Below are 27,699 nucleotides of genomic sequence, written 5' to 3'. Positions count from 1 at the left end.
ACCTTAGGTTTTGACTTTGTCTCGATTCAGCGTGTCCAGATGTCCCAATAGGCGATATAGGCTTCTATATGCTATGTAGTGCAAAATCCTTCAAAATTCATATCTCCGGTTCCCTACATTGGATTTTTTTGTTTTTGTTTCATTTGTAAAGATAAAAATATTTCCTATTTGTGTAAATTGGTGTTAGATTTTTTTTATGCGTTGTGTATTAATTATTTACTAAATTTGTGTTTTTAAATGCTTTACATACCTGTCTTTGAAGTTAAGCCTGACTGCTCACAGCCAATTTCCCAAGGTTGAGCATAGGAATACTGTTCTGAGACCTATTCTAAACCCTATATTGTGTTAGTGGCATTATTACCAGTGGTAGATGCATATTTGCCACTACTAATAATCCACTTTCCAACAGAGGTTGACACTTTGAAATGCCTAGCAGGCTGCTCCCCTAATATAATCCTTGGTGTTGTAATGCCTGCTATTTCAACACAGCTGTTACAAAGCGAATGCCTTTACCACGCATATTTTAATAATGATAATGCCTTTGCCACGCATGCTTTTACAACAAATGTCATTGTTGAAGCACGAATGTTAAAGACATATGCGTAGTCAAGTTTTTCCATGATCCCAGCCCGAGCCCAAAAACAGGCCTCGGGTGCAACCGTACCTTACCACCAGGTCTCCCAAAAAACCCGATCTCAGCCCTGAGTCTTTAAATTGGACCCTGTCGCAACACCCCTCCGGCCCCTAGTCCTTTAAAAGAATACCCAAACCAGCCCCGATCCCTAAAACCTGATCTGGGTGCACCCCCTTGGTCCCAAGCCCTAAGAAAGAAAAAACAGGCCCCAGCCCTAAATTTTAAAACCGGCCCCTGGCACAACCCTCACCCTGGCTCCTTGCCCTAAAAAATCCACACCCAGCCAAGAGCCCTAAACCCAGACCCGCAATGGCGCCATCCCAGAAACGTTGCGGTCCCACAACGTCCTATACAATCCCACTTACCTCACGATGAGACAAGCAGCTCCTGAAGGCTGATGTGTGGCGCAGGTCATGTTTATCTGAAAGGGGAAGCGGAAGAGTCTCTTCGCTCCTCTAACAATGTCAATAGCCTTTACTACAATGGTGCCTTTACTAAAGTTACCATGCATAAGCCCTTACCCCCAGTACCACGCATATGATCTTCCCATTCATATCTTTACAATGTTATTTGTTGTGAAGACATGAGTAGTAAAGGCATATGCATTATAAAACTATGCGTGGTAACGGCTATTCATGGTAAAGGTCCACATGTTGTTACAACCACGTGGTAAAGTCTATGTGTGATAATAGCCGCGTTGTAAAGGGTGTTTCTTGTTTAAAAATGCATTAATCAATACAATGTTACAGTTCTTCAAAATGTACTATGATGTTGTGTTACATTAAATAAAGACTTGTTACATGCACCAAATGTTATAGATCCTCCTTTTTGGTCTGTCGTATATGTTGTACAACACTCCAAACCCCACTCACATCTATTCTATGTCCTAGAAAACATAAATAAAGAAAAAACATGGTGGGTGATGAGAGTAAGTAGCTGATAATGAGCATTGGATGATAGAAAAGGTGTATTTTTTTGCACCATCCCTAATTGCAGTAAATACTTTTTTAAATCCAGTTTGAAAATCTGACACTCCATGAGTGAGTCTAAAAAATAGCAATATGGCTGGCTTTGCAACCAAGAATTGTTGTTTTGAGATGCTGCAGCAATTACATGCCAAATAAAACTTTGATTGATGCTGAAAAGCCTACTTTAAAATTTTAATAAAGAAGTTAAAAATGTTTGAACTTCGTCATGTCAAATTTTTGGGATGTGGTATGCCTTTGCAGTGAAAAGATTCAAAGGGCTATTTCACGTTGAAGGCTGTGCTGCCATTTCTCCATAGAAAAGCTTTACATACGGTTATATCTTGTTCATATGTTGACTTAGAGCCTTATTGCAAGGTTGCTGGTTCTACTGTCGGCCTGCCAATGGCGTGTCTACAGGAGGACCACTAAGCCTTTTCTGCACCTGCCCACCGGATTCTGAATGAAATCAAGGGTGGGCAGTCATTACTGCTGCAGTCTCATGGCTTTGGCTGTGCAAGGATCATAGGAGAGCCTTAACAGCAGACTACTGACATAACAGCTCCTGCAGCACGTTCCTGCATGATGTGGCCTGTATGCCACACCGTGCAGGAAATGGGGGTGCAATTCCAGACACAAAGGACCAGATCCTCCCTGGGACCCTGTTATGGTCCCCTTTCCTGCATGTTCGCCACCCTTTTCATGGCGGGCACACCACCATGAAAAGCACAATGGATATGTAGGAAATAATATGCTTGGCTGTGCCAGAATCTGCATTCTGTCCATCAATTGTTCTTTTTGCATTCACCCGTGTTCTCCATGCCACTGGAGTAAAGCTATCCTGGCTGATGAGTGCTGAAAGCCCAAAACCGATCCTAGGATGCTTGTTTCCAGTCCAGGGAGGACCTGGCCTTGCAGTTCGGGCTGGACTGTTCCCATTGGTGGCAGGGTCAAGACTGATTTGCATATGGCTGGGTCCAAACTGGAATGGCATGGTGAGCAAAAAAAAACTATGGATTTAGGCCCAGGTCTCTGTACTCGGGTGAATGTATGACATCGTTCTGCATTCTGTCCATCAATTGTTCTTTTTGGAATCTGCAGCACCACCATACTGAGGCATGTTGCAGACCGCCGCGGCAGCGGTATCCATGATCCCAGTGGAGCGAGCAGTCTTTTGGTGGTCTGACCAGCACACTCAAAATACTGCAGGAGAACCCGCAGTGGTGGTGACGGTCAGACCGCCACCGCGAGTACAGCAGTCCTGAAGACCGCCGTACTTGTAATAAGGTCCTTATTATAAGGATAGAGAAATCACTTTATTTATTTATTTATTTCTTAGATTTGTTAGTGCAAAACTGTCACGCTACGTGTGTCCTGGTGCTGTGACTTGCCCAGATGACATTATGCATGAAGATAGCCTAATTAGCGACGCGGTATGCTCGGAATGCTAGTTCTTAGGGAAGAGCCATGTCTTTAGGCTCCTTCTAAATAGGAGCAAAGATCAAGCTGTTGCATATTCATACCAGAAAATTCGCCATCTGTATATAAGGCCATAACCCGCCTTCATAAGATTGTAAGCCAGATACACCAGAATCCAGGCACCTGGACTTGGTCCGGTTGGTTTTGCTCTAAATGTAGACTTGCCTTGATCTCTAAATTCTACTACAGTGGTGCATCTACTATGGCCCATATGTATGGAACCATTCTTTCTTACACATAATTCACCTTTTACTGGAAATATTGACATAGCGGGCAAAATTGGAGTAGCTTCGGATTCGACATTTAGGATCATAAGATTAAGCGTAAAATTACCTAATCCATATACTTCATTTTCTAGATCAGTTCCTGTTCTTTTGGGAAGTCCCTCCTTGTTAGGATAGCAGACCTTAAGTAAAACTAAATTCAAATTTCCCCATACCCAGTTATCTTGATAAACTGCAGAATTCGAATCCAGAGAATTAATTAAGCTAAACCATGCTCCACAGGAGCCGTTGTGTGTGAACGGGTATGGAAAAAGAGGTAGAATTCCTTTATAGTTCTGATAGGGAGGGAGTCGGCCACATATCCAACAATTTGTAGCATTGCTAACCTGATGGGAATGATGTAACATACTAATAAAAGTGTTATTGCGCAGCGCAAATCTGTATGACAATTCAAGCGGAGGTAATTCACTAAAAGAATGTTCAGCAGTAACATTGTAAACATGTCTAGAAATAGGATAATATATGTGCAACAATATACTTGCAGTAATTATTAAAAGACTTGAGAAAAACAAAATTAATAACGTCACTATGCAATGACTACGCAGTGATTTACAGTACGCCTGTCGTTTCAACATTTTTCGGGTGCTTTCTCTATTCAGGTCCAAGGGATACATGTCAGAGACAATTCAACCGCTTCACCTTGGAGAGGACTTAAACAATCAAATTGCTCGACTGATTGGGCCTGAGCTTTAATTTATAAAGTTCGGAGTCACTTTTTTCCACAAAAGGAAGTTTTGAGTCAATGGGTGAAGACACACAAGGTGTGGTATTCACATCTGATTTCAGTCCATGAAATTTCTTGATATGACTTGAATGAATCCATCCTTTTCTGCCTTCGATCTTCACGGCTGTTCTTGTTGTGAGCAACACCAGCTGAGGTGACCTCCACCTAGGTTCCAGCTGCGTCTTTCGATCAAAGTTCCTCACGAGGACTAAGTCTCCCGGAACCACGTCATGGGGTTTCACCTCAGTGTTGTCAGGAAAAGCTGCAGCTACCTGTGAACGACAAGATTGTAGTGCAGACATCAAGGAAGCCAAGTAATCTGTCAGCATGTTACAGTCAATATCAGTTATTTTGCGTGGTATAGGCGTCCCCCACATATTTGGTGGTCTGCCGAAGATCACTTCATACGGGGATAGCCCTGTTCGAGAGTGTGCTACCATTCTTGTGTAAAAGAGTGCAACTGGTAATGCTACTACCCAGTCGACACCTTTTTCTCTGCATATTTTGGATAATCTTATTTTCAGAGTCTGATTATGTCTTTCTACGAGACCTGCTGCTTCGGGGTGTCGGACACAGTGGAATTTCCACTGATAGCCTAACAAAAGTGAAACGTGTTTCATTAATTCGGATGAGAACGGCTGGCCGTTATCTGAGTGAACAACACGTGGTAAACCGTATCGTGGGAAGAATTCTCGAACCAACTGTTTGGCAGTAGTCGGGGCAGTGTAATCTGAAACCGGGTATGCCTCCGTCCAACGGGAAAGAGCACACACAACTACGAGAACATATTTAAATCCTCTACATCGTTCCATCTGGATATAATCCATCTGGAGGACTTCAAAAGGGTGATCAGGAGGATGAAATCCACCCTGTTCTACGGGAACGCTTTTTCCTGGGTTGAACTGGCAACAGATCAGACAGGTACGAACCTTTTGTTTGGCTGCAGCTCGTAAATGCTTGTTGAACCAAATATGTTGAATGCTGTCTAGCATAGCTTTCTCTCCTAGATGCGCTGGACTATGGATAGTGTTAATAATGACTTGGACCATTGAATCAGGAAGGAACCACACAGACTTTTCCTTCATCAACCATCCTTGATCCGTTTGGATCCCTCCTAATTCCGTCCATTTCTTTATTTCTTCTGGTGTAGCATGTGTCTGTATATCAATTACGTCAAGAGTAGGATCTTTAACCGTCATACAATGTGTTGGCGTCGGGACTATTGTCTTTGTCATGTCGGATGTTTGAGTTTGAGCAGTCTGTTTAGCTGTTCTATCAGCTAAATCATTGCCTTGAGAAATGATATCAGTAACTTTCGTATGCGCTTTGCATTTCATAATCGATATTGCAATGGGTAAATGTATTGCATCTAATAAGGCATGAATGAGGGGTCCGTGCTGAATGTGGGCACCGTGAGAAGTTAAATAACCTCTCTCTCGCCACAGCACGCCGAAGTCATGTACGACTCCGAATGCATAACGTGAATCAGTGTATATGTTGACTTTTTTATTTGTGGCTTGAATACAGGCTTGTGTCAGAGCGACGAGCTCTGCTGCTTGAGCTGACAAGGTATTAATACGATTTGTTTCAACGACTTCAGTGTCTGTTGTGACTGCATACGCGGCCACTAGCTCTCCTGTACTTGTTCTCATACATGAACCATCTACATACAACGTCAGGTCTGGGTCTGACAATGGGACATCTGTCAAGTCTTGTCTGGGTTTCGTCGTGATTGTAATAACATCAATACAGTCATGGGCTAGTGGGTCTGTTCCATTTACAGGTAAAAGTGTGGCAGGATTCAATGTGTTACAACGTCTGATTTCTATATGTGGCTGAAACAGTGTTAGTTCATACCCTGTAAGTCTTGCTATAGTCAAATGTTGTGTTTGCGTTCGATTCACAAGAACCTCCACTGCATGTGGTACTTGTACTGTCAATGGATGTCCTAACACTATGGCATCGCTTTGTCTGATTGCTAAAGCTGTCGCTGCCACTGATTTTAGGCACGCAGGCAGAGCCTGAGCTACGGGATCTAATGTACTAGAAAAATAAGCACATGGTTTGTGTGCTCCTGCTTGTTCCTGTGTGAGTACTGACAAGGCAGTACCTTCGCGTTCTGTAACAAAGAGTGTAAACTGTTTATTGTAACATGGTGTTGCTAAAACAGGTGCTTGGCATAGAGCTTTCTTTAAGCTTTCAAAAACTTGTGTATGTTCCTGAGTCCAAGGGAGAACAGTCGATGTGGCTGCCTCCTGTGTTGTCAACTGAATGAGTGGTTTTGCTAAAAATGCATACTGAGGGATCCACTGTCTACAATATGAAGTGAGGCCTATGAAAGCCCGCACCTCCTTTTGTGTCTTGGGTATTGGCATGTTAGCTATTAACTGAATGCGGTCTGGTGTAAGCTGCCTTCCCTCCTTGGACAGCGAGTGACCAAGGTAAATAACTCGCTGGACACAGAATTGCAGCTTAGAAGGGGACACCTTGTGCCCCTTTTCGGCTAGAAATTGTAAAACTGTCAGTGATGCTTTTTCACATTCAGGTTCGCTTCGGGCGGTGATCAGCAGATCATCGACATATTGAAGCAAGGCAGTGTTAACTGGCATGTGGATGCTGTCGAGTTCTCGTTTCAGTGCTTGGCTATAGATGCTGGGGCTTTCTGTAAATCCTTGAGGTGCGCGTGAGAATTTGAAGCTACGTCCATTTAAACTAAATCCGAACAAATATTGGTTTTCCGGATCTATTGGGACGCTGAAAAAGGCATTTTTGAGATCAATTACAGTAAAGAATGTTGCTTCGGAATCAATAGCTGTCAGTAATGATGAGATTTCGGGGACCACAGGGAATTGTGGCACAATACACTTATTTAATTCGCGCAGATCAACGACCAATCGATATACTGACGGGGCCTTCGGATCTGTTCGTTTGAGAATCGGAATTATCGGTGAATTACATACATTGGAGTCTGTTTCTACAACCACTCCTTGGGCAATGAGCTCGTCAATGATTTGTAGTAAAGCCACTACAGCATCTGGTGGTAACTTGTATTGTCGCATTCGTGGTAGTACCACTCCTGCCTTTAGTGTGACTCGATATGGTGTAATATTCATGCAACCAACATCAGTAGGGCCTTGTGCCCATAGATGTGTAGGTAAAGTCTGCAATCGGGGATCCATGTCTCTAGACACATAATGACCTTTAAAATCACGTAAAAACAATCTTACTCCTTCCGGAGAACAACATATTATAGCTCCTAGAGCCTTCAATGTTTTTATTCCTAACAGGTTTTCTGGACATGATTTAGTAAGCAATAAATCTGTAGTTCGGGTCAAAGGTCCTATCGTAAGTGGAAGAGGTTGTGACACTTCATTAACAATAGGTTTTCCTGAAAAACCAAGGGAAATATTCTGTGAGCCTGAGAGGGGTGCCCCTGGAACTTCACTACGTTTTATTGTTGTTCGACTTGCCCCTGTATCGAGTAAAAATTTTCTGTCTTGGCCTAATAATTCACTATGTACATAAGGTCCTTCTTGATCTACAGGGATCTCGATAAGGGGTAAGTCAACTTCCCTCTCTAGGCTGGTTCATGCATATCGTTGATAATCAGGATAGTCATACTGTGCGGTCTGGTACAGTTGTTGTGTCGTGGTTTGCGTGGCAGCAACAGGCAGCGCTGGTGCAGCTGGCACAAACTGTATAGTCTGTTGTGGAGCTGGCATGGACTGTGCATGCTGCAAGGCTCCTTGTTCATTCTGATCCTGTCTAAGTGGCCGTGGTCTTTCTTTTGTAATGCCCGTGGCGATATTACGCTTCAGGACTGGACAATCGTGTACATGATGACCTAGTTGTTTACAATAGTTGCATGTCCCTTTTACAGGTCCCGCTAAATCGCCAGAATGTGTCGTACCCTTTTTATGTCCTTCAACTGGAACTGTCTGGGAGACTAGCATTTTCATTTTCGTGTCTTTCATGCGTCTTTGTTCATGATCTTGTTCCTCTCTAATTCTATTGTGATGATACTGTAACATTTGTAACATTTGTGATGGAGTGTTACCTTGCCAGGTACTCTCGAATTTTAATACTCTATTCTTCACTTGGGGCAAGGAATTTTCAACTAATTTTGTCACAAACAGATGTGGGTATGATTCGCTACTCGCTTTTATACCACTATTTATACCAAAACATTTTTCAAATCGTGCATAGAAATCACTAGTGTCTTCATCTTGCTTTTGTTTACAGGCTGAAATTGCACCCCAGTCTTCCTTTTTCGTGGTTAATAAACGTGGCAGTACCTGTACTAGTAGACCTGGTAGTGCTTTAGTTTTGTCCCCAAGCCCCGAACCTGGACCTCGGGCCTTTTCTTCTGCTTCTAATGCTGTCCAATCTATCTTTTGGTCTCCTACCTCCCACTCTTTTTCCTTGAGTTTTTCATAAATGCCAGCAGGCATCAATACCTTTAATATTGTCATAATGTCGGGATAGGTATACTCTCCCATGAGTAACATGTCTTTAATTTCTCGGTGGAAACCCGCTGGGTCTTTGTCATGACTGGGTACCACTTTCTTCATTTCCAACAATTCTATTTTCGATATGGGCGTATACACATATACACGTTTAAACTCATTGTCCTCGCCCTTTATTGGGTGCACTTCTCGTAAGGGATTCTGTCTGTCCATGTAATACATGGTTCTTTCCTTGATGGGCAGTGAGACATGTTCTGGGCATATAAAAAGAATGTACTGCTTTCTTGATTCTAGTATTTCTTTAATTAGCTTAGTACCTGAACCTCTCCATCTATTCGTGAGTAATTCGGTCAATATATCGGGTAAGGGACCAGGATCTGAATGTTGGCTTTTATATAGTATAAGAAGTTGTTGAATCATATAAATCCCAGCTAAACGCTGTTCATCTGGGGTGAGATTCAAAAATGTGTGAGCTACTGTGTCATCACTATACTTCCCGGGACTGTCAACCCAATGGACAGCTGACCTGGCTAATTCTTGTTCATCCATAGAATCGGGAAAATGATAACCCCTTCGTTCTCGGAGTAATTTATCTGCTGCTTGGAATGAATGCTCGTTAGACCTTATATTTATTATTGGTGTTTGAAATTTCCTGTTATTTTCTAGACACATCGGACGTATCGGATCAGTAAGACATCTAGTACTATTACAAGATCTTCTTCTACCTACATAGGCTATAGTTTCTGACTGTCCTGTGGGCAGTCCTGATGCTTCTTCCTCGCTTTGTTCGAACTGGTCTACCGCTAATCTTTCTTCGTGTAGGCGTTCTATTTCTTTACGGATCTTTCGGCACATGGCTATTATACAGTTTTGCTTATCATGTCTCCCTTCTGATATATTCTGGCTCCATCTGGTAAGAATCTGCATTGCTTCCGGGTCTACCCCCGGTCGGTCTTGATTTCTGATCACACAATTTATGAGGAAACGCAACAGTTCCCCCTGTATTTCCACTTTCTGGTATTCCATAGCTCTGTTAATACATTCAGAATCTCGCCCGGACAGTTTAATCTCTTTCCCCACACGCCGGAGATGAAGATCCAGTTTTGCCCCCTTCCACAGCCGTGATGGACTTCAAGCGCGCACGTCGCGGGCCTTCCCTCCTCCTTGATTGAAAGAACTGATCTAGAAAATGAAGTATATGGATTAGGTAATTTTACGCTTAATCTTATGATCCTAAATGTCGAATCCGAAGCTACTCAATCATTCTGTGGTAAATAAAATATCACGCTCTCATAATTTCATAATATCAATAAGATCATGCATAAAGCAAGAGGCTGAGTCTGTGGTATCAGGTTCATAAAGGGATTCTACCTCTTTTTCCATACCCGTTCACACACAACGGCTCCTGTGGAGCATGGTTTAGCTTAATTAATTCTCTGGATTCGAATTCTGCAGTTTATCAAGATAACTGGGTATGGGGAGATTTGATTTGCCTAATATTCAGGAAGAGGTAATTCCAGAGTCATAAGGCTGCTATCCCAAAGGCTCTACCACCTGTCCTGGTCTTCTTAAATCTAGTGGTAGTTACCAGATTTGCACTTGATGAACATCGGTTTCTCCTGGTAATGTCAAATGCACACTAAGAAGAAAGCTCCTGCCTAAATTATAGAGCAATTGGCCTAATACATAGGTCCCTGAATATTATACCACTGACTGGAGCTGAGCCATATCGATTTTCAAGCCATGTGACCACAACCTTGGTTAGCAAAAAACATATTTCTTTTTATTAACATAGGGTTACACAAAGTCTTGCGAACATAGACAATACATAATTACAAAAGAAAAAAACATAGACAATATTCTTCAATGTCCTACACATCACTACATTCATACAAGAATACATTCATTCCACAACAACCACAATATCACACATCGGTCATGATGGTAAGACTGCCAAATGATGTTAAACTGAAGGTTTGTTTGTGCGTCATCCTGCTGGCAAATAGAGGTAACATGGTAGGAGGCACGCAAAGAGTTCAAACGCCTGCGGGGGTTTCGGTGTCAGGCCCAATGCAGGACCCCACCTTCATCAGGGCAAAGACTGGTAGGTAGTGGGGGGGGACACAAAACACACCTAGAATTGATCAAGAAACATATATGTTCCTTCGCTTGCGGAAAAACTGTTCTGCTATCAAAGACTTTCTGATACAGGCTGATATTCTTAACGAGAAACTGCTTACCCGGGGCTACCCGTGCATGCTGATTACAAGACTCTTACAAGAGGGCTAGATATTTCAATCGAGATGCCATGTTTGAAACCAAGGACACCACACCCCTGGACAGGTTGGTATGTGTCACCAAACATTCGAATATTAATCACAAGGTTAGACAAACCATCAATTCATTGTGGTATCTTTTGAATATTGGCAACAGCGATAGCAAAATTCCTAAACCTCTTTTTGCTTTCAGACAAAACAAAAATCTCAAAAACCATCTAGTCAAAGGGAGAACCCTGGAGAAAGTGGTCCCCTATCAAACTGCTATCACGGGCCTTGAACCTGTAAAGGGGAACCACCGCTGCGGCACCTGTCAGGCATGCCCCAATGCTATTGTAGGTCATACCATTAATATCAGTGAGCGTTCCATTACATTACAGGAAATGACAAATTGTCGTACCCCTAATGTGATATATATTATCACATGTCCATGTGACCTCATATACATCGGAGAGACAGGACGTGAGTGTAGAACCAGAATTGGTGAACACAAGTCGAACATCCGAATTAAAAAAGTCTCTGCTCCCTTGGTCAGCCATTGGCTTGATAAAGGCCACACTGAAATGGACCTTAAGTCGTCAATCTTGGAGAATATTCGTTCCATTCCTGGTAAAGACGTGAGCCAGATCAGAAAGAAAAGAGAGGTTTTTGGGATCTATTGTTTAAACTCTGTTCACGAGGGGTTTGAATGAGCATTGTCCCTGGGAAAACGTGATTATTTGAGCCTAATGCATATCTAACTCTGTGCTGACCTGTTTGTCCCCACATTTCAAAAAAACAATTTTTGTTGTGTTGTTCTGTCTATATTCTTGGGACAACTTGTCCAGTGCTTTCTAATCATGATGCTTCCGAACCCTATTAACTATGTCCTTGTTTCACATAGGACAACTTGGTTGTACCTTTAGATCTTACTTAGAACTCACTGAAGAGGGTTTCTTGATATAAGGTTGGAGCCTTTGTACACCGTTCTAAAATGGCCGCTGAATTCAGACGGATAATCCTTATCAGACTCTCTGTCCTTTAGTCTGCCTTTTATTTCTATGCGAACTCCAATCTGTCCCCCCCATTGGATGACTTTGGAAATTAGCGACTCTTTAAGAAGGCGGGGCTCCGCCGGAGAACTTATTCCCCAACTGGAGACCTCCCGTCCTGCCAAAACGCTGCAGATCATCCTCTGTATGGCGGAATGTTTTTTAATCCAAGGTGAGAACGCACTTGCTGATGCGAGTGTTCGTGTCCTCGTTATTCTCCCTACTGGTTACCTGAATTGCGGTTTAGAAAATTAAGTGGTTTCCCCTTCCCCCGAGGGTCGGCAGTTTAACTCTTTTGTCCTTTTCTCTGCCCCCTCCATCAGGGATATCATTGCAGTGCGGCTGCTCGCCCTTGCTGTCCGTTTTTTCATTGATCTTTCTTTAAAGATAGGTGCAATTACTTTTCCAACCCCAGTGTCCTCGCTACAATACATGACCCAAGGGGTTTCCCTTCATTACTATTTGCCTGCGGTTTCGAATTTGTCCTGCAATGATTGCCTACCAAACACCGTAGGCTTGTGGTGATATTCTTCTACCTTTTCTGTTTGGATCTACAATTGCCGATTCACCCGACCTCGGGGACCTCCACCTTGACCCGCTGCTTGTGTTGTGGGGTACACCTTGCCAGTAATTTTCGCCTGTTGGATATTGCCAAGTGCTGATTGTACAGCCCTGCTGGGAACATCGGGTAGGTTTCAGACTCTTGTCATTGGATGAGAGTATTTTTAAGAAGCATGTGACCCTTCTGATTCCCCTATAACTCCTTCTTTCATCCTACAGAATCATTTATATTAGCTTTTGCTGCCTCGAGTGATTTGCCCCAGGATTTCATTCTGTATCCGGGTTTTGGATATCTCTTCTGGCCTGCGGATCTGATTTTTTATATTCCCTCCCGTGTAAATCTATACTTTCTGGGTATGTTTTTGACTACATACAATCATCCTCCCCTACCGGGCTAGCTGTACACAATATACATATCTGAACAGACTCTTCCTGATTGATTTCTTGCAGATCCTGTATTCGTCTGGATGTCTTTTTGAACAAACGTACAAAAACCCAGTGTATATATATATATCTGTATCAACTTGACCGATTTGAAGTATGTTTCTGAGCTATGAACTTCTACTATATTCTTTTGAAGTTTTCACCACTGGTTTTCTATTGTTCAGAGCACGGGTGATACATTTTGGGCTCTGTAAATCACTGAACCTCCAGCAATATAAAGAGAAATGAACTTTTTTTCTTTTCAAACACGGGTGTGGCTATTCTTTTGGTGATTACCCTTCCTGAGTTCCTCTTGTTCCCACACGTATCTGGCATTAAATTTGCCTTTTATTCCTTTAATCTATATCTCATTGTTCACTACTGGAGCTGATCTTTTGAATGCCTAAACCCTATATGATACCATGTATATAACTGTATCAATATTTATATTTATGTCATATATGTTTCTTGATCAATTCTAGGAGTGTTTTGTGTCCCCCCACTACCTACCGGTCTTCGCCCTGATGAAGGTGGGGCCCTGCTTTGTGCTTGACACCGAAATGCGCGTAGCCGCTTGAACTCTTTGCGTGCCTCCTCCCATGTTACCTCTATTTGCCAGCAGGATGATGCACGAACAAACCTTCAGTTTAACATCATTTGGCAGTCTTACCATCATGACCGATGTGTGATATTGTGGTTGTTGTGGAATGAATGTCTGCTTGTATGAATGTAGTGATTTGTGGGACATTGAAGAATATTGTCTATGTTTTTTTCTTTTGTAATTATGTATTGTCGATGTTCGCAAGACTTTTTGTAACCCTATGTTAATAAAAATAAATATTTTTTTTTGCTAACCAAGGTTGTGGTCACATGGCTTGAAAATCGATATGGCTCAGCTCCAGTCAGTGATATAATATGAAGGGACCTATGTATTAGGCCAATTGCTCTATAATTTAGGCAGGTGCTTTCTTCTTAGTGTGCATTTGACTTACTCTCCCCTGCGTTACCTGCCTTTCATTGTCTTCAGGGGTCCCCTTTCTTAATTGGTCTTCTCCTGGTAATGTACCAGGTGAATTTTTCCTGCATGGATATTGGACCCTGGCCGTCTCCTGCTTTCAACACCATACAGAGAGATTTAAAATGAATTCTCTCATTTATGGGTAGCCAGTAAAGGTATTTTAGAGCTAAAGATGTTGAGGACCTACGCTGCCTGTTTAACGCCAGTTTAGCTGCTAGAGACTAGATCCTCTGTAGTTTCCGTAGTGCTGATTGTGGTGCTCCCAAATACAGGAAGTTACAATAATCCAACCTGTTCAGTATTAGACTCCTCACCACCAGGGGTCTGGTAGTGGTGGGCAGGAGTGGGACGATTTGACGCAGGGCTCTTAGCAAGGAGAAACAGGTACGGACTGTTTTATTGACTTGTGATTCCAGTTGGAGGTTGTCATCCATTAAAACCCCCAGGTTACGCACTGTTCTGGCTGGAGTCAGTGGTTTATCCAAAGGGGTGAGTCTAAATTCGGCGGGATAAGGCTGAGCGATTTTGGCCGAAGAGCAATATACTATCTCAGTTTTTTCTCCGTGAAATTGTAAGGAGATTTTCCTAAGCCAGCTGGAGGTCTTGAGTATGCACTCCTGAAATTTCTCAATAGATACTGCCTGGTTTCCTTCCAGAGAGAACACCAGTTGCGTATAGTCTGCATAATTGCATAATGCTTTTGTACTATATATCAAAAAATACATTTATTTAAGGAAAAAGAATTTGGAGCATATGTTGAGTATAGTATGTTGATATTGGTTGAGCACCTCTGCCGACAAAAAGGTCACACCACAAACTGGCCTGGAGAGACTGCCTCCCCTATAGCGAATCAATTTTCCAAGGTTTGAAATGGCTACCATTGGACAAAATGTACCTTTCGAAATAAATGGTTTGTTAGCAGATTTCTGCTAAAAGACCCACAGGTATTGAGTACTCTCGATGAGCACCACGATATGCTGGCTGGAACTTTTAGAGTAACGTATTGATAGCAAACTTAACTCTGGAATGGTGCTTGTCAGGAGGTATAGTAGGCATAGCTCTAACCTCAATTGGTTTTCCAAGGATCGTTTTCTAATTATAGATGGGCAGTCACTGAGTAGTCACAGAGTTTACAGCTCCACAAAGTGACACAGGGCTCTTGCTAATATTGAAAGACCCCAGTATAGTGTTATGTTGATTTGACTTCGCTGAAGAAAATTATGTTGTGTTTTGCAAATTCACCAGTTATGCTCGGACTTTCTCATATCAAATATTTTTACTTAAAATATATTGGATTAATTCCTCTGGCCCTAAAATAAAATGACCTAGATGAACAGGGTACCCCTTCATAACCATGACGGATATCCGTCCCGCCTAAATATAAACCTAACAGGACATAAGGGGATTTATATTTCAGCTGACGGGATATCCGTCACCTTAATGAAGAAGTACCTTGTCTGCCATATCTAAATCAGACCCTCTGTGTGCTATTGCATACATTGTGCTACCCTGTGATGATAATGTAGACTGTGTCAATAGTCATACTTTAGTGCATTTGTTGATTGTAAAGCGGCTTTTTCAGCTAACAAATTATTTTGCAATTCTATTCAATCAGATGGCGTTAAAGGAGATCTTCTCATAGGAATTAGTAACAATGCCACAGTTCACCAGTACATTTCAGCCAGCAAATACTTCAAGGAAATCATTGCAACAACTTACTCCCAACGTTGCCTTCAACAACTCGTGAAATGGCTGAAAAATGATCCTGGAGCTTATGATTACACACATATTTTCAAATCTGCTTGTAAACTTGAAGGCGACAGGTAATGTATGAATAAATATATTTTTTAGCCATCGCAAGTTGCAATATAATAGTATTTTGTGCTACTTGAAGATTCCATCCCTTGTTTAGAGGATATAAACGAGCTATCTTCCTTTAATTCACAAAAATGTAGCGCAAGAATTTTTGACTGTATTTTATCCCTGTATTAAAATTTGAAGAAATCTGGAGCAAATTTACAAGACCTGATGGATCTCTGCATATTAGCAGAGATGATCACAGTTAATTTGCGTCACGCAAAAAACCCTTGCGCCACCATGGATGCGTCGCATTTACAATGCAGCGCACCGTGGCGCAAGGATTGACAGATGCTTGACGCATCTGTTGGCATAAAGGCAACGCATTGCTGGAGTCATGTCGCAAGCAAGACGCAACTCCAGCAATGCTTCGGAATGCCTATTTCTATTATGCTGTGTCACTCCTTATGCCTGCTTGAAGCAGGCGTAAGGTTTTGACGCAGTGGCGTCGTAGAAGTGACGCAGTGAATTCTTGTAGATTTCACTGTGTCACAAAGTACGAGGCTTTCTTATGTCGGAACGCCCACCTTGCATACATTATACTTGACACAAGTATAATGTAGCACAGGGCATTACAACGTGACACATCTCCCTAGATGCGTCAGGTTGTAAATATATCGCAACATGGCGCATTGTTTACGACACCGATGAGTCGCAAAAATGACACAACAGAGGCATAAAAGTGTCGCAAGAGGCCTGTAAATCTGCCCCTCTGTCTTTTATTTGAATATGATTTAGTTTCTTACCATATTTATACAGCTCATAATTAATCATTCATGTTACATAAACCTAGATCTGTAAAGGTTAGAATAGCCTGTACAATTTAAATATAGTATTAATGTGCACTTTTAACTAGTATGATTGGTTGTACTATACACAAATAATGAAAATGATAGTCAGAAGGTTCATGGCTTTTTTAAAATGTCACTGAATGTCTTTAAGTAGGACAGCCCAGATGGCCATTTACTCGTATTCACTTCTTTTGTAGCAATATGTGTGCATTTTTTTAGATTAGATACATTACTGTGTGCATGTTATTAAAATATTAATTTACAAGCATAGTTTTGGAAAATTGGTTGCGATCTATTTAACCTCCTGCTTTTTGCATTTGGACTACCTGCTTTTTGGACCTCTGCAATAAGTAAAAGTTGCTCGCTGTAAGCTCTTTTAAAAAGGATTGTGGGTGATAGCTGCCAGTGCTTGTTTTTGTAAAGCAAGGTCTGCTGCTCTGCAGCTGAGAAAAGATATTCTGGGTTGATTGCATATGACATATGTGAAGTGATCAAGTAGGACTGCCTAATGCACAGAGGACCCTTCTTGAATTAGCAGGGATCATGGCACTCCTCATTATGGGCCATATGTAGGTAAATTACATTTACCGATTCTTAAATACCGAATTTTACCGATTCGGTATTTATGAATCGGTAAATGTAATGTAGGTAAAAAAATACCGATTCGGTAAGTGTCGGTATTCTAGAATCGGTATTTACCGATTCGGTAATGGTAACTTGTTTCCCATTGATTCCTATGGGCCAGGTGGCCCATAGGAATCAATGGGAAGCCAGTTACCATTACCGAATCGGTAAATACCGATTCGGTAATGGGGGGAGGCATCATCATGGGTAGCAGGGTGTCACATTGACACCCTGTTGCACCCCTGATTCGTCCATGTGTGCACATGTGGCGCACATACATGCCCTAGGGGCATGTATGTCTGCCACATTGCACACTTCACAGTGCACAAAAATGCATTTTTACACCTATTCGTCATTTACCACCAACTTTTAGTTAGTGGTAAATAACGAATCCCCACACCCACCACACAGTCCCCCTACATCTAGTTTCTGTATTCGGTATTTACCGAATCGGTAAAATTACCGATTCGGTAATTTTACCGATTCGGTAAATTACCGAATACAGAAATTATCCCCCTACATAGCAATAGCCTAAATACCGGTCGGTAACGGTATATTTACCGAAAATCGTCCGTTAACGACCGGTATTGGGCTACTTACATGAGGCCCTATGTGTGTAAAGCATTTATAGTGTTCACCTGTAGTGCTTCATTCAAAAGTGTGCATCCTATAGTGTATGGTACCTTATGGGTGAAATCTGCAACAAAGTACAGTTTTTTTCCAAAATTAGTCCAAGAGCTTCAGTTAAAGTACCAATTTTATAGTCAACGATCAATCACTCAAGCCGAATTTTGTAAAGCGCAACACTGTTAGCCCTAGGGGTATCTGGGAGCTGAGTCTCCATTGGAGAGTCAGGTCTTGAGTCTCTGTCTGAAGTCTGTCAGCGAAGGGGCTGTTTTGGGCTGGAGTGGAAGGATGCTGCAGGCCTTTACAGAGATGTAGGAAAAGGAGAGACCACAGCTGCGATGGATGCGGGGTGCAAGGGCGATTGAAGAGGAGCGCAGGTGTAAAGAGGGTTTGTGGAAGCTCTGTCGTTGTCCTAGGTCAAGGAGGGCTCTGTAGGTATTTGTGAGGATATTAAACTGAATGGACAGCCAGTGAAGGTCTCTCAGGTAGGGATAATGTGTGTTTGTTTGGTGAGGTCCAGGATTAGTCTGGCAAGTGCATTCTGTATGGTCTGGACTCTTCTGAGGAGCTGGATAGAGATGCCGTTTAGAGGACTTTGCCGTAGTCAAGGTGGCTGGTGACAAGAGCCTGAGTGACAGACTTTCTGGTGTTGGTTGGGATCCATCTGAAGATTCTTATGAGCATGCCTTTGGAGGAAGGAAGCAACTGCTTTGACTTGTTGTTTCATGGTCAGTTGTCTGTTGAGGATGATGCTGAGATTGCATGCATGGACTGTCGGTTGGGGGTAGGTCCGAGTTCTGCAGGCCACCAGCAAGATTAGTACTTCAGTTTTGTCAGAATTTAGTTTGAGGCAGTTGTCTCCCATGAATATGGCTTAGTTGGTCATAGTGCCGCTGAAGTTGGATTTGGCGCTGGAGGGGTCATCAGTGAGTGAGAGGATCTGTTGAGTGTTGTTTGTGTAGGAGATAATGTGAGTCAGTGGGATATGACAACGTCTGCAAGGGAGGTCATGTAGATGTTGAACAGGGTGGGGCTGAGGGATGATACTTGCGGTATGCCACATTTGACGCCTTTGGGTGCAGAGGTGAAGGGAGACAGCTGAATGCTCTGTGTGCATCAGGGTGTTTTGCTGTATGCCTGTGTTGTAGAGTATATGTAGGAAACTAGGATCTGCTGCTATGGTTATCCTCACTTTTTGCTTGAAGTAATGCTGTTTATGACTGGCCTGACTGGGATCCTGCAAGTTGGGACCCCTGTCTCACTGTTTTCGCCCCTAAATTGTTATGGTAAGTACTTAGGTACATCCCAGATTGGATACTGGGGTACCCTTATCAGTCCCTAGTATATGGTACTAATCTATCCAGGGCGTAGGTACCTCAGAGGTCCCCCATAGGCTGAAGCATATATTATGCCACCCATGGGACACTATTCAAACTATCCCTACAGTCTTGCAATTGCAGCCTGTGTAATCTGGTGCTAGCACTAGTTACAAATGATATAGGCTCCCCTATATCTAAGGTCACAGCACTTAAAACCTATAAGTCACCCCTACAGCAGGCCTGAAGGTAGGGTGCTTGTTTCTAAGTGTGAGGGTGCCCCTGCATGAGAAGGGCACCCTGACAGCCGTCAAACTTTATTCTCCTGGGTTGTAAGTGAGACAGAAATATAATATATAGAGGGGCACCGTGTCATTACGCTGAGACCATCTCGAAATTGGCTGTAACAAACCCTGTCGCATTTGGTATTAAACATGTTAGAATCATACCCCCACACCATAAACAGTCTGGGAGGTATGATTACAACCACTGTGAAGGCCCTCAGTGTTCCCGTTGCCAGTCCTCGAGACCCGGACAGCGCAACTTGGCTGCTGCCGACCAAAGACACGATTCTGCCCTCATAGTTCTGAGCCAAGCTCGAGCAGGGGAAGGCAGAGTAACAGGCATTCTGTCAGAGGGAGATGTGACCACCTCCCAGACAGGGTTTTGTGTATTGGGGGAGGGTGGGAGTGCTTGCCAGCGCCATATAGTCTCCGTGCAGAGCACATTTGGGGCCCTCTATGCATAGTCAAGCTCAAACCAGCTATACCTATAAGATTGTATTCTGGTAAAACAATCTGCTTTACACTCCTTCTGGACTAAGCCTGAAGGCTGCTCTCCACAGCTACCACTTAGAGAGCTTTCTAAGGTTATCTAAGACCACTAAAATCACCATAAGGGTTGCCTGGGTCAGTGTAAGATGTCTATTTACATAAGTGTACATCATATACTGAGCCTGGCTCCCACAGTCTGTTAATGATGGTGTTGTGGGAACGCCATGACAAGGTCAAGGAGGATCAGGGCCACAGTTTCTCCACACTCAAGGAGTGTTCTGATGTCATCTGTGGGGGTGATCAGCACAGTCTTTGGCAGGGAAGTGGAGCAGGGAGATCTGATGAAAATTGTTGAGATCTTTAGGGTTGGTGGAGGCTTAATTTAGAAGGCGTCTGATGGCTGTGTGTTTCCATTTGCCCTGTAAGGTTGCTGTGGAGGTGTTGAAGAGCCCAAGAGCATATTTATGTTAATTTAATCACACCTGTGCACCTTTTGGCACTTTAAGTTTTTCATAATTCTCTACACCAGACTCTGAATTTTGACCACACTGCTGAGTCAGGGTTATTACTCTGCTAGCAACAAAGCTATTTAGCAGAGACTAGGCCTGTTCCTAATAGAAAAATGGGTGGGGAGAAAATCTGTATGCTAATGACCTTTTCACACTGTACCAGACCTGGGATGACTCACTGTAATGAGAGCAAAGGAGGGCAGCAAGATCTTTGGAGCCAATACAATGAGAGGCTGTCATGCGAAGTCTTAGGAGTATGTGTGGAACCTAAGGGTGCAGCTGCAGGCTTTCTGGTGTGTCTTTCAACAGACCACTTGAGGTGACCATGTTAGAAACACTCTAAAATTGAGTGTATGACATTTCAGATTAAGGTGCAATGATCATACCTCACCCTAGGATTGGTCACAGGTGCATTTTTTCCTGAACTGTCCTCCCCAGTTAAAAAACCTGGGCATGGGGTAGAGAAGGGAAAATGAAGAATGATTCTACAGGACCCTAAAAAGAACAGACTCCTGACCTCTGTCTGAAATGCTGAGAGACGCTGTGGGTCTACCTCTCCAAGTTCAGTGGCCTTGCCCCCCCAAATACAGTAGAGGGGTGGCCATGCTGTCACACCCTAGAAAAGATAGTATCACAGGAGACATCTGAGTATTGGGCCTGAAGTTTGGTACCCCTCATCAAAGAGGGACTCCTGGAACTGGCTAGCAGATACGTGCCCTGGAAGATGTGAAGGTACTGGGCCCTGCAGTGTGCAGGCAGGAAGGGTATTCTGCTTTGAGGGTTGTAGGATGCTACTGGGAAATAGCCCTGGCTGAGGATAGCAGTAGTAACCAGAGAGGACTGATCCTTGACAGGAAGATACGAGGGCAGGAGGCAAGCTCTGAACTCTCCCTCACTGGACGGAAGCAATGAAAAAAACTCATGGAACATTTGAAACTTCTACGGCCCAAGGGGTCTAAAGAAACTACTTTTGGTGAGTGGACAGCACCATTAGGAGTAAAATAGAACTTACCCTGTGCAAACCAGATAGAGGGGTCTCCACTTGTTTCGGACCTTTTTTTTGATCTGAGGAGACAGAGAGGCTGTGTCCCCCAGGAGACCGGTCAGCTCCAGCATGCATTTTATCTCCACACTCAAGCCTCAGGGCCAAGACCCATGAAAACGATTGTCCAGTGGGTGGTGTACCTTGAATATACCTGTTCTAATTTAAATTAACTCCTAGGACCGATTCCAAAGGACAAGAAAACAATCACTGTCATGCTCTAGATGGTCCTTTGTCCATGGAGAGCACCCTATGCCCTGGAGACTGAAGACTGCTGCACTGCACGGAGAAACCTGAGTGCTGGCTCGCTTTTGTGAGAGGCTGCCACTAGGGTCACTATTACCCCCAGTGACTAAAGAGGAATTAAGCAAAAGGAGCATCAGCATGCTGCTGAGTCCTGTAGCTCCACAGGGAGGCAATGATGGTTGCTACCCCACTCTGTGCCACTGTCTGGGGGTGAAACACACCCAGCAACATGATTCCCACCTGTGATCAGCACATGATGGGGACTGGCTACAGAGAAGGAGAGCCATGTACATGGAGGTGACAGGGGCTACGAGTGCTCTGTGGGTTCCCCAAGTTTCACCAATGAAGTGCATTGTGGGTGCGTGCTTGGTTGCCAGACATCCGGGAGAAAAGGTCTGCCCTGAAAGTGCATGAAAAATGAAACAATAAACAATAATAGGAAATACATTTAGCTTTGTGTGCTATGCTGTTTTGCAAAAGAAAATCCCAAAGGTCAGAGAATTGGTCCAGAATCCTATTTGAGACATTCTTGGAGTTCTAGTCCTAAGGCCTGATTATGGGTTTGGCAAACTCATAATTAAGCCCTTAGGCTTACTATTTTAGGGTGTAAGGATATATTGTGGGGTCCACAGGCTACCTGGTTACAATGTAAAAGTCGGAAAAAGACTCACAGCACTTCATATTCAATGCCGAAATGATAATATTTACAATGGTCTTTGATACCTTACATTGGGTGTAATTGAAAGGTTATATCTTCTTGCTTTGGCTCAATATTGATGCTTTAGATTTGGTTATAGGTTTCTGTTTCATTGTTAAGATAGCACAGTGACAAGGCCAGTATGTCTCACTTTGTTCCGAGTGCACCACATTTTGTTGTGCTCAGAGTTTGCGCATGAAGATTGTGGTTTTAGGGTCAGGGCTTGCTAGACATGAACTGTTGGAGGATGTTGCCATAGGAATTTCCACCTGCAATCATGTATTATTGGTAAATTATTTCATGCAATTGAGTAGCGAAGGTGGAGTAAAGTAATTATCCTTTTTATAGGTAAAGCACTGGTTAAACAATAATTTATGGAGTGTTACTTGTTGTATGCTTTAGAACTGGTTGATATCACACAACACATCCCCTGATTAGGTCTTGGCCTGCATTGCCTTACTACCCTGAGAGAGTCAAGTGGTACAAAGGGGCACTTGGTTTCCAAGAGAAGGAAGACTACAGGCATACTACTTGCAAATGGCCCACATCCTTCTCTATCAACAAAGCGCTGTCTTACACATAAGGGTTTATTACGTTAAAATAATTAATAGTGAAATTAAATGTACGTAAAAACTTTCCATTTAAAACGATTAAAAAATCATGGCCGATAACTTGACAAACCAGAAAAGATGCATACGCGCGCTTGAACGAAATGATAGTTATTGCATAAAACTTCTCACGTTTCCCTAATTCATTTTAATTTTGGAATTACATTTTTGCTGCACATCACAAATTCAGGCAACCACGTGTTGTGAAGACTTCACACGTTTGGTTTTTTACAATAAGATTGTTCCGTTTTCGACAACGAAGCCTACTGTATTGTACCACACTAAGGCCCTGAGTACATGTGCAAGGCCAAATTCTGATTACAAGTTCTGTGACAATTATCACACTCTCAGTTTTCCTCTGATAAATTAGGGAAGGTCAAACTTGCTAAAATGTGTCGGGGAAATAGGCCCTTAGATGAGGCAAAACATGCCCAATCGGTGTGTTAAATACAGATTCTGGAAGGTATGCATCCATTTAACGAGCACAACGTGTACTATGTGATAATTATCCCACCGTATAATCCCTTTCCCAAGTGGTCACTGGTAATGAGGGCAAAGGAGTGAATATTTTGAAAAATGCATATTTTGGTGGATCTTGCTATTTGGTACCATAACCGAACAACATGCGTTGCTCCCCCACTTGTAGTTGCATTTACAGCATTACCAATTGATTGGCTAACAATCTGCTTAGGTTTGGCAATGTTACATGGAAACCAAATTCCTATATAATAGGATGTGCATGACATACACGGTGAATGATCATTTATCAAATCATTGTAATGTTTGCTGCAGCATGACGTTGGGTGGCCTTACCGCTATGAGTGTGTTGGGAAGATCCTGCAGTTTCTATGGTGTCTGCATGCAAAAGACAAAGGTCCAATTGTGCAGCTAATTACATCGTTTTAACAATGTCATTAACAGTTACTAATCTGTATTGATTCCTCTGGTCCTGTAGGCACACCAATACTCCCTGGTAGCATTAACTTTTCAGCATCTGCATGGTGTCAGTTCATTCTCTGGTCTTTTAACCAATAAAAACGTTTCTTGCACAGGATATCTGTGAGCAGCATCACAAGTATGGCTCAGGTCCGCGGGGACACTGGTGTCTACATAGCATCTGTGCTGAGTCTTCCATAACAAAACCGGTATTGTATCTATTGTGTCCGTGTCAAAATCAATGCCACGCAGCATAAATGCGATACGCGAATGCCAAAAAAATGCGATGAGGCCAACCGCGGTACAAAAAGTAGCAAAAAACAGCCACAGGCCTGAAAATACCACGCGTCTTGCGGAACTGTGCCTTATAAAAACCACAGGAAAAAATACACCAAAACAATCCAAAGTGCGTAGCAACATGGATGCACCCTGACACAGCGCAGGGGCCAACCTGAACCCCAAAACCCCCACAGACTACCAGACAGGAACAACGGGAAGGTCAAGGAGAAGAGGGAGAGCAAGACGGGGTGCAGACCGCAGGAAAACTAGACCAGCGCCACGGAGGTAACAGAACACTTCCCAGCAACTGACCCACAAGCAGACCACCTGGATTGCAGTTGGAGTGCCCAGGAGGTCAATCCAGGAGGCCAATAGGTGCCGGCATGACATGACTACCTAAACCAGGCACAAACCCGCTGCCAACAGGAAGGCAGCAACGGCGACAGGAGGTGGCAGTCCAGCACCACCAGAGGAGCTGAAGGAAACCCAGGGGGCAGTCATCATTGAGGAGACGGTGCAAGGAGTACGGACACAGCTCAAGAGGACCTGAACCAACATCAACAGGGTATGAGGGGATGGAGGGAGTGGCCGCAATGGCACACAGGCACAACGAGGTGTTGCACACTGCACACCCACAATCACCCAGGTCCATGGACCCGATCCCCTCGGCACACTGCAGCACACATACATAGCACGAACAGCACACGCACATTGATGACAACGAGGAACAACATGCATAGCCAACACTGCAGAACAGAGGACACAACTGACTCTGCACATGCACAGAAACATGCGTACTACATCTGACGGAGCCGGAAACTGTGAAATGGAAATGTACCCGTATGACATCACATCCATCATGTAGGCCAAATGCACACTGTCCCGCAGAAGAATCCAGCATCCCCGAACAGTCACAATGTGCATTGCCATACAGTCAGCATGCAAACCTGCACAATGCGCCAACATATATGTCAACGCAAAGTCAATACATACCTCCCCTTCACGTCGCAGAGGGGCACACAACACCTTCAGCAGAGCACTGAATACAACACATCAGTGATGCCAGAGAGGACCACCACACCGTCGACACTGATGCCCTACAACAGCACATGGCTATCCCATGCAACCCCCCACCAGGACCGGGACAGCCAAGCCACTCAGAGGAAAACACCCAGTCTGCAACAGACCACACAGCAGGAAGCACCCGCAAGCACAGCTGGCTCGCGACACTTCACCCACCCACACATCACAACCCAATGCCTTGTTCCTGCATGCCAAAAGTAGGTGGTCCAACAGGTGTGGGCTGAACCCATGGAATGCGAACCATGACACATACGGAGGTGTTCATCACCCTTCAGGAGCCACCATGTAGAGACACATGCAGTTGCACATTCACAGTACAGAACCACGGACAGGGGCTCTCAAATTCCAGTCACACACCAATTTTGGCTCTGCGTACGACAGCCCCGGCCACTCCCCTTACAAATTGAGTGAGGGACGACAAAGCTACATGTCCAAGCTCCAACCCGCTTCCAGCGGTGACATGTCTGCATCCGATGTACACAGCACAATGTAATGGCGTAGGGCCCAGGGCCCTCAGGCATACAACAAGAGCACATGGACACACACAGATACCATGTTGAACTGGCTACGGGCACATACGCCCGGCCCCTTTACAGGCATGGCCACATGTACAGTGATGCCTGTGCTGGATGTGTGTGGGGTGGGTGTAAGTCATTGCGCATGGAATGCTTGGTGCTGGCAACCACTTGAACATTAGACACCAGTGCAATGGAAACAGAAAACACATGCATAAAAGAGTCAACTTCTGAGCAGCATGGAGGAAGCCGGAGAACGTCCAGAGGACAGCCAACCTGCAAACAGAAGTGTCCGTGAGTTGCAGTGCACTAGGGATGGGACACTAGAGATGAGCGCGCCCATGTGAAGAAAAAGTCTTGGATCGTGTCCCTCAGACAGACACCTGATGCTGATGCAGTGGGGTGTGTCATACCTGCATCATCTTCCCCATCAACGTCTCATGCCCCCACACTGTTTGAGGTGACAAAACTGCACAACCTCTCCACAGCTCATAACTCAGTCAGTAACTGACAATGGCCTGCGGTGCACTGTGTCACAGGCACCTGGAGTGCTGAGGAGGTTATCAGGCCGATGATGGAATCCACGAAAGGCCTGAGCTACTCCGCAAGTCTGTCAGGACCCCCGTTTCGACTCTGGCAGATGGTTGTTGGAAGTGGTCCTTGCGGTGGTGGCATGTGCCTCCTGCGGTGATGCAACATCCAGGCTGGTCAGGACTCGAATTTGGTGTGTGAGCCCTGGTGGGACACTGTTGGCCCCAGAGGCTGCGTACAGAGCAGAGCCACAGAGAAATGATGTTGATGACCCCATGGCCAATACTTCAGGGGCCATCCAATATCTCAGAAGAAGGGATCTGACTAGCACAGAGTTAGTGGCCCCAGATGCACAGCAGCCGGCACAGGCACCCAGCCATGGGACGGTGACTTGCGGTGCAGTCTGATGGGCAATGAGACCTGAGCGGGTCACCATCAATGTCTGAGGTGTATGTTGCGGAGGGTATCTGGGGACAGTGGAAGGTGTCCTCCAAGGCAAGACGCTGAAATGTTTGATTTTATCCGGAAGCAGCAAATGGAGGAGTGGATGTGACAGCCTCGTTGCCAACACCAGTTAGGTATCAGCTACATGAGGATGAAAACTGCCCCATAATTCAACCAGAGAGTGTCCATGATTGTCGGGGAACAGACTTAGTGGCTCTGGGGCTGAGAGGGGATGCTGTCTGCGATGATGCCGGTACGCTGATATGAACTCAGCCATTGCAAAATGAAGACTCTGTGACCTACTGGACCACAGTGCAGGCCGGAGGCAGCGGTCAGCAGTGGCCCACAGCCATGTGTCTTTGGCTGGCATGGCAGAAAGTTAGTGACACAAGGGCAGTTGTCGGTAGTGTTCGAACACCTTCGTAATGATGATCCTGCTCCCTCCGGACTGCAAAGTGTCATCCTCTTACGCCTCTCCGTGCGTGCGATAACTTGTATTCTGCCTTTTGAATGACCGATGTTCAGTTCAAAATGTGTAACCTACCTGACCGTGGTATAGGTCTGAGGCAGCGGTCAGCATGACCCATTCCCCGAGTGTCACCGGCATAGGTTGGATGGCCCCACCAGCCTGCGTAGTTCAGGTTCAGTGGCACCACGTGTCGCCGGCTGGCGTTGAACAGGGTTAGTGGCACCACGTGTCACAAGTAGCCCATATGGAACTATGCCTCACTGATCAAAGGGAGTCTGGTGCTGTTGCCCGTGGCCCGGTTTGGGGTCACTGCCATTCATGACTCAGGACACAGTTTCACACATGGGACCTACTGGAGTAGGCCTGAGGCGGCAGTAGAGTACGTCAATGAAAAAGGAGTAAAGCGGGCCCGTGTCATGGAGGCCGTGATGGTGTGAGGAGGCTGCCAAGGTTGCGGGACTCGGGCCTGGAGTTGGAGCCGGAATGTGGTG

At 44.3% G+C, this 27,699-nt stretch overlaps 1 protein-coding gene across 1 annotated transcript in view; it reads left to right on the top strand.

Moving 5' to 3' along the window:
• LOC146829333 (indolethylamine N-methyltransferase-like) overlaps positions 1-27,699 on the top strand; it is a 176,088-nt gene that overhangs the window by 45,229 nt on the left and 103,160 nt on the right. The window contains exon 2 of the mRNA XM_085607986.1: positions 15,477-15,684. Within this exon, the coding sequence (XP_085464112.1) occupies positions 15,477-15,684 (208 nt within the window). The remainder of the gene's footprint in view (positions 1-15,476; positions 15,685-27,699) is intronic.

This window comes from Triturus cristatus, chromosome 5_2, assembly GCF_964204655.1.
Source record: "Triturus cristatus chromosome 5_2, aTriCri1.1, whole genome shotgun sequence".
NCBI classification, from domain to species: Eukaryota; Metazoa; Chordata; class Amphibia; order Caudata; family Salamandridae; genus Triturus; species Triturus cristatus.
This window is presented reverse-complemented; position numbering and strand designations above follow the sequence as displayed.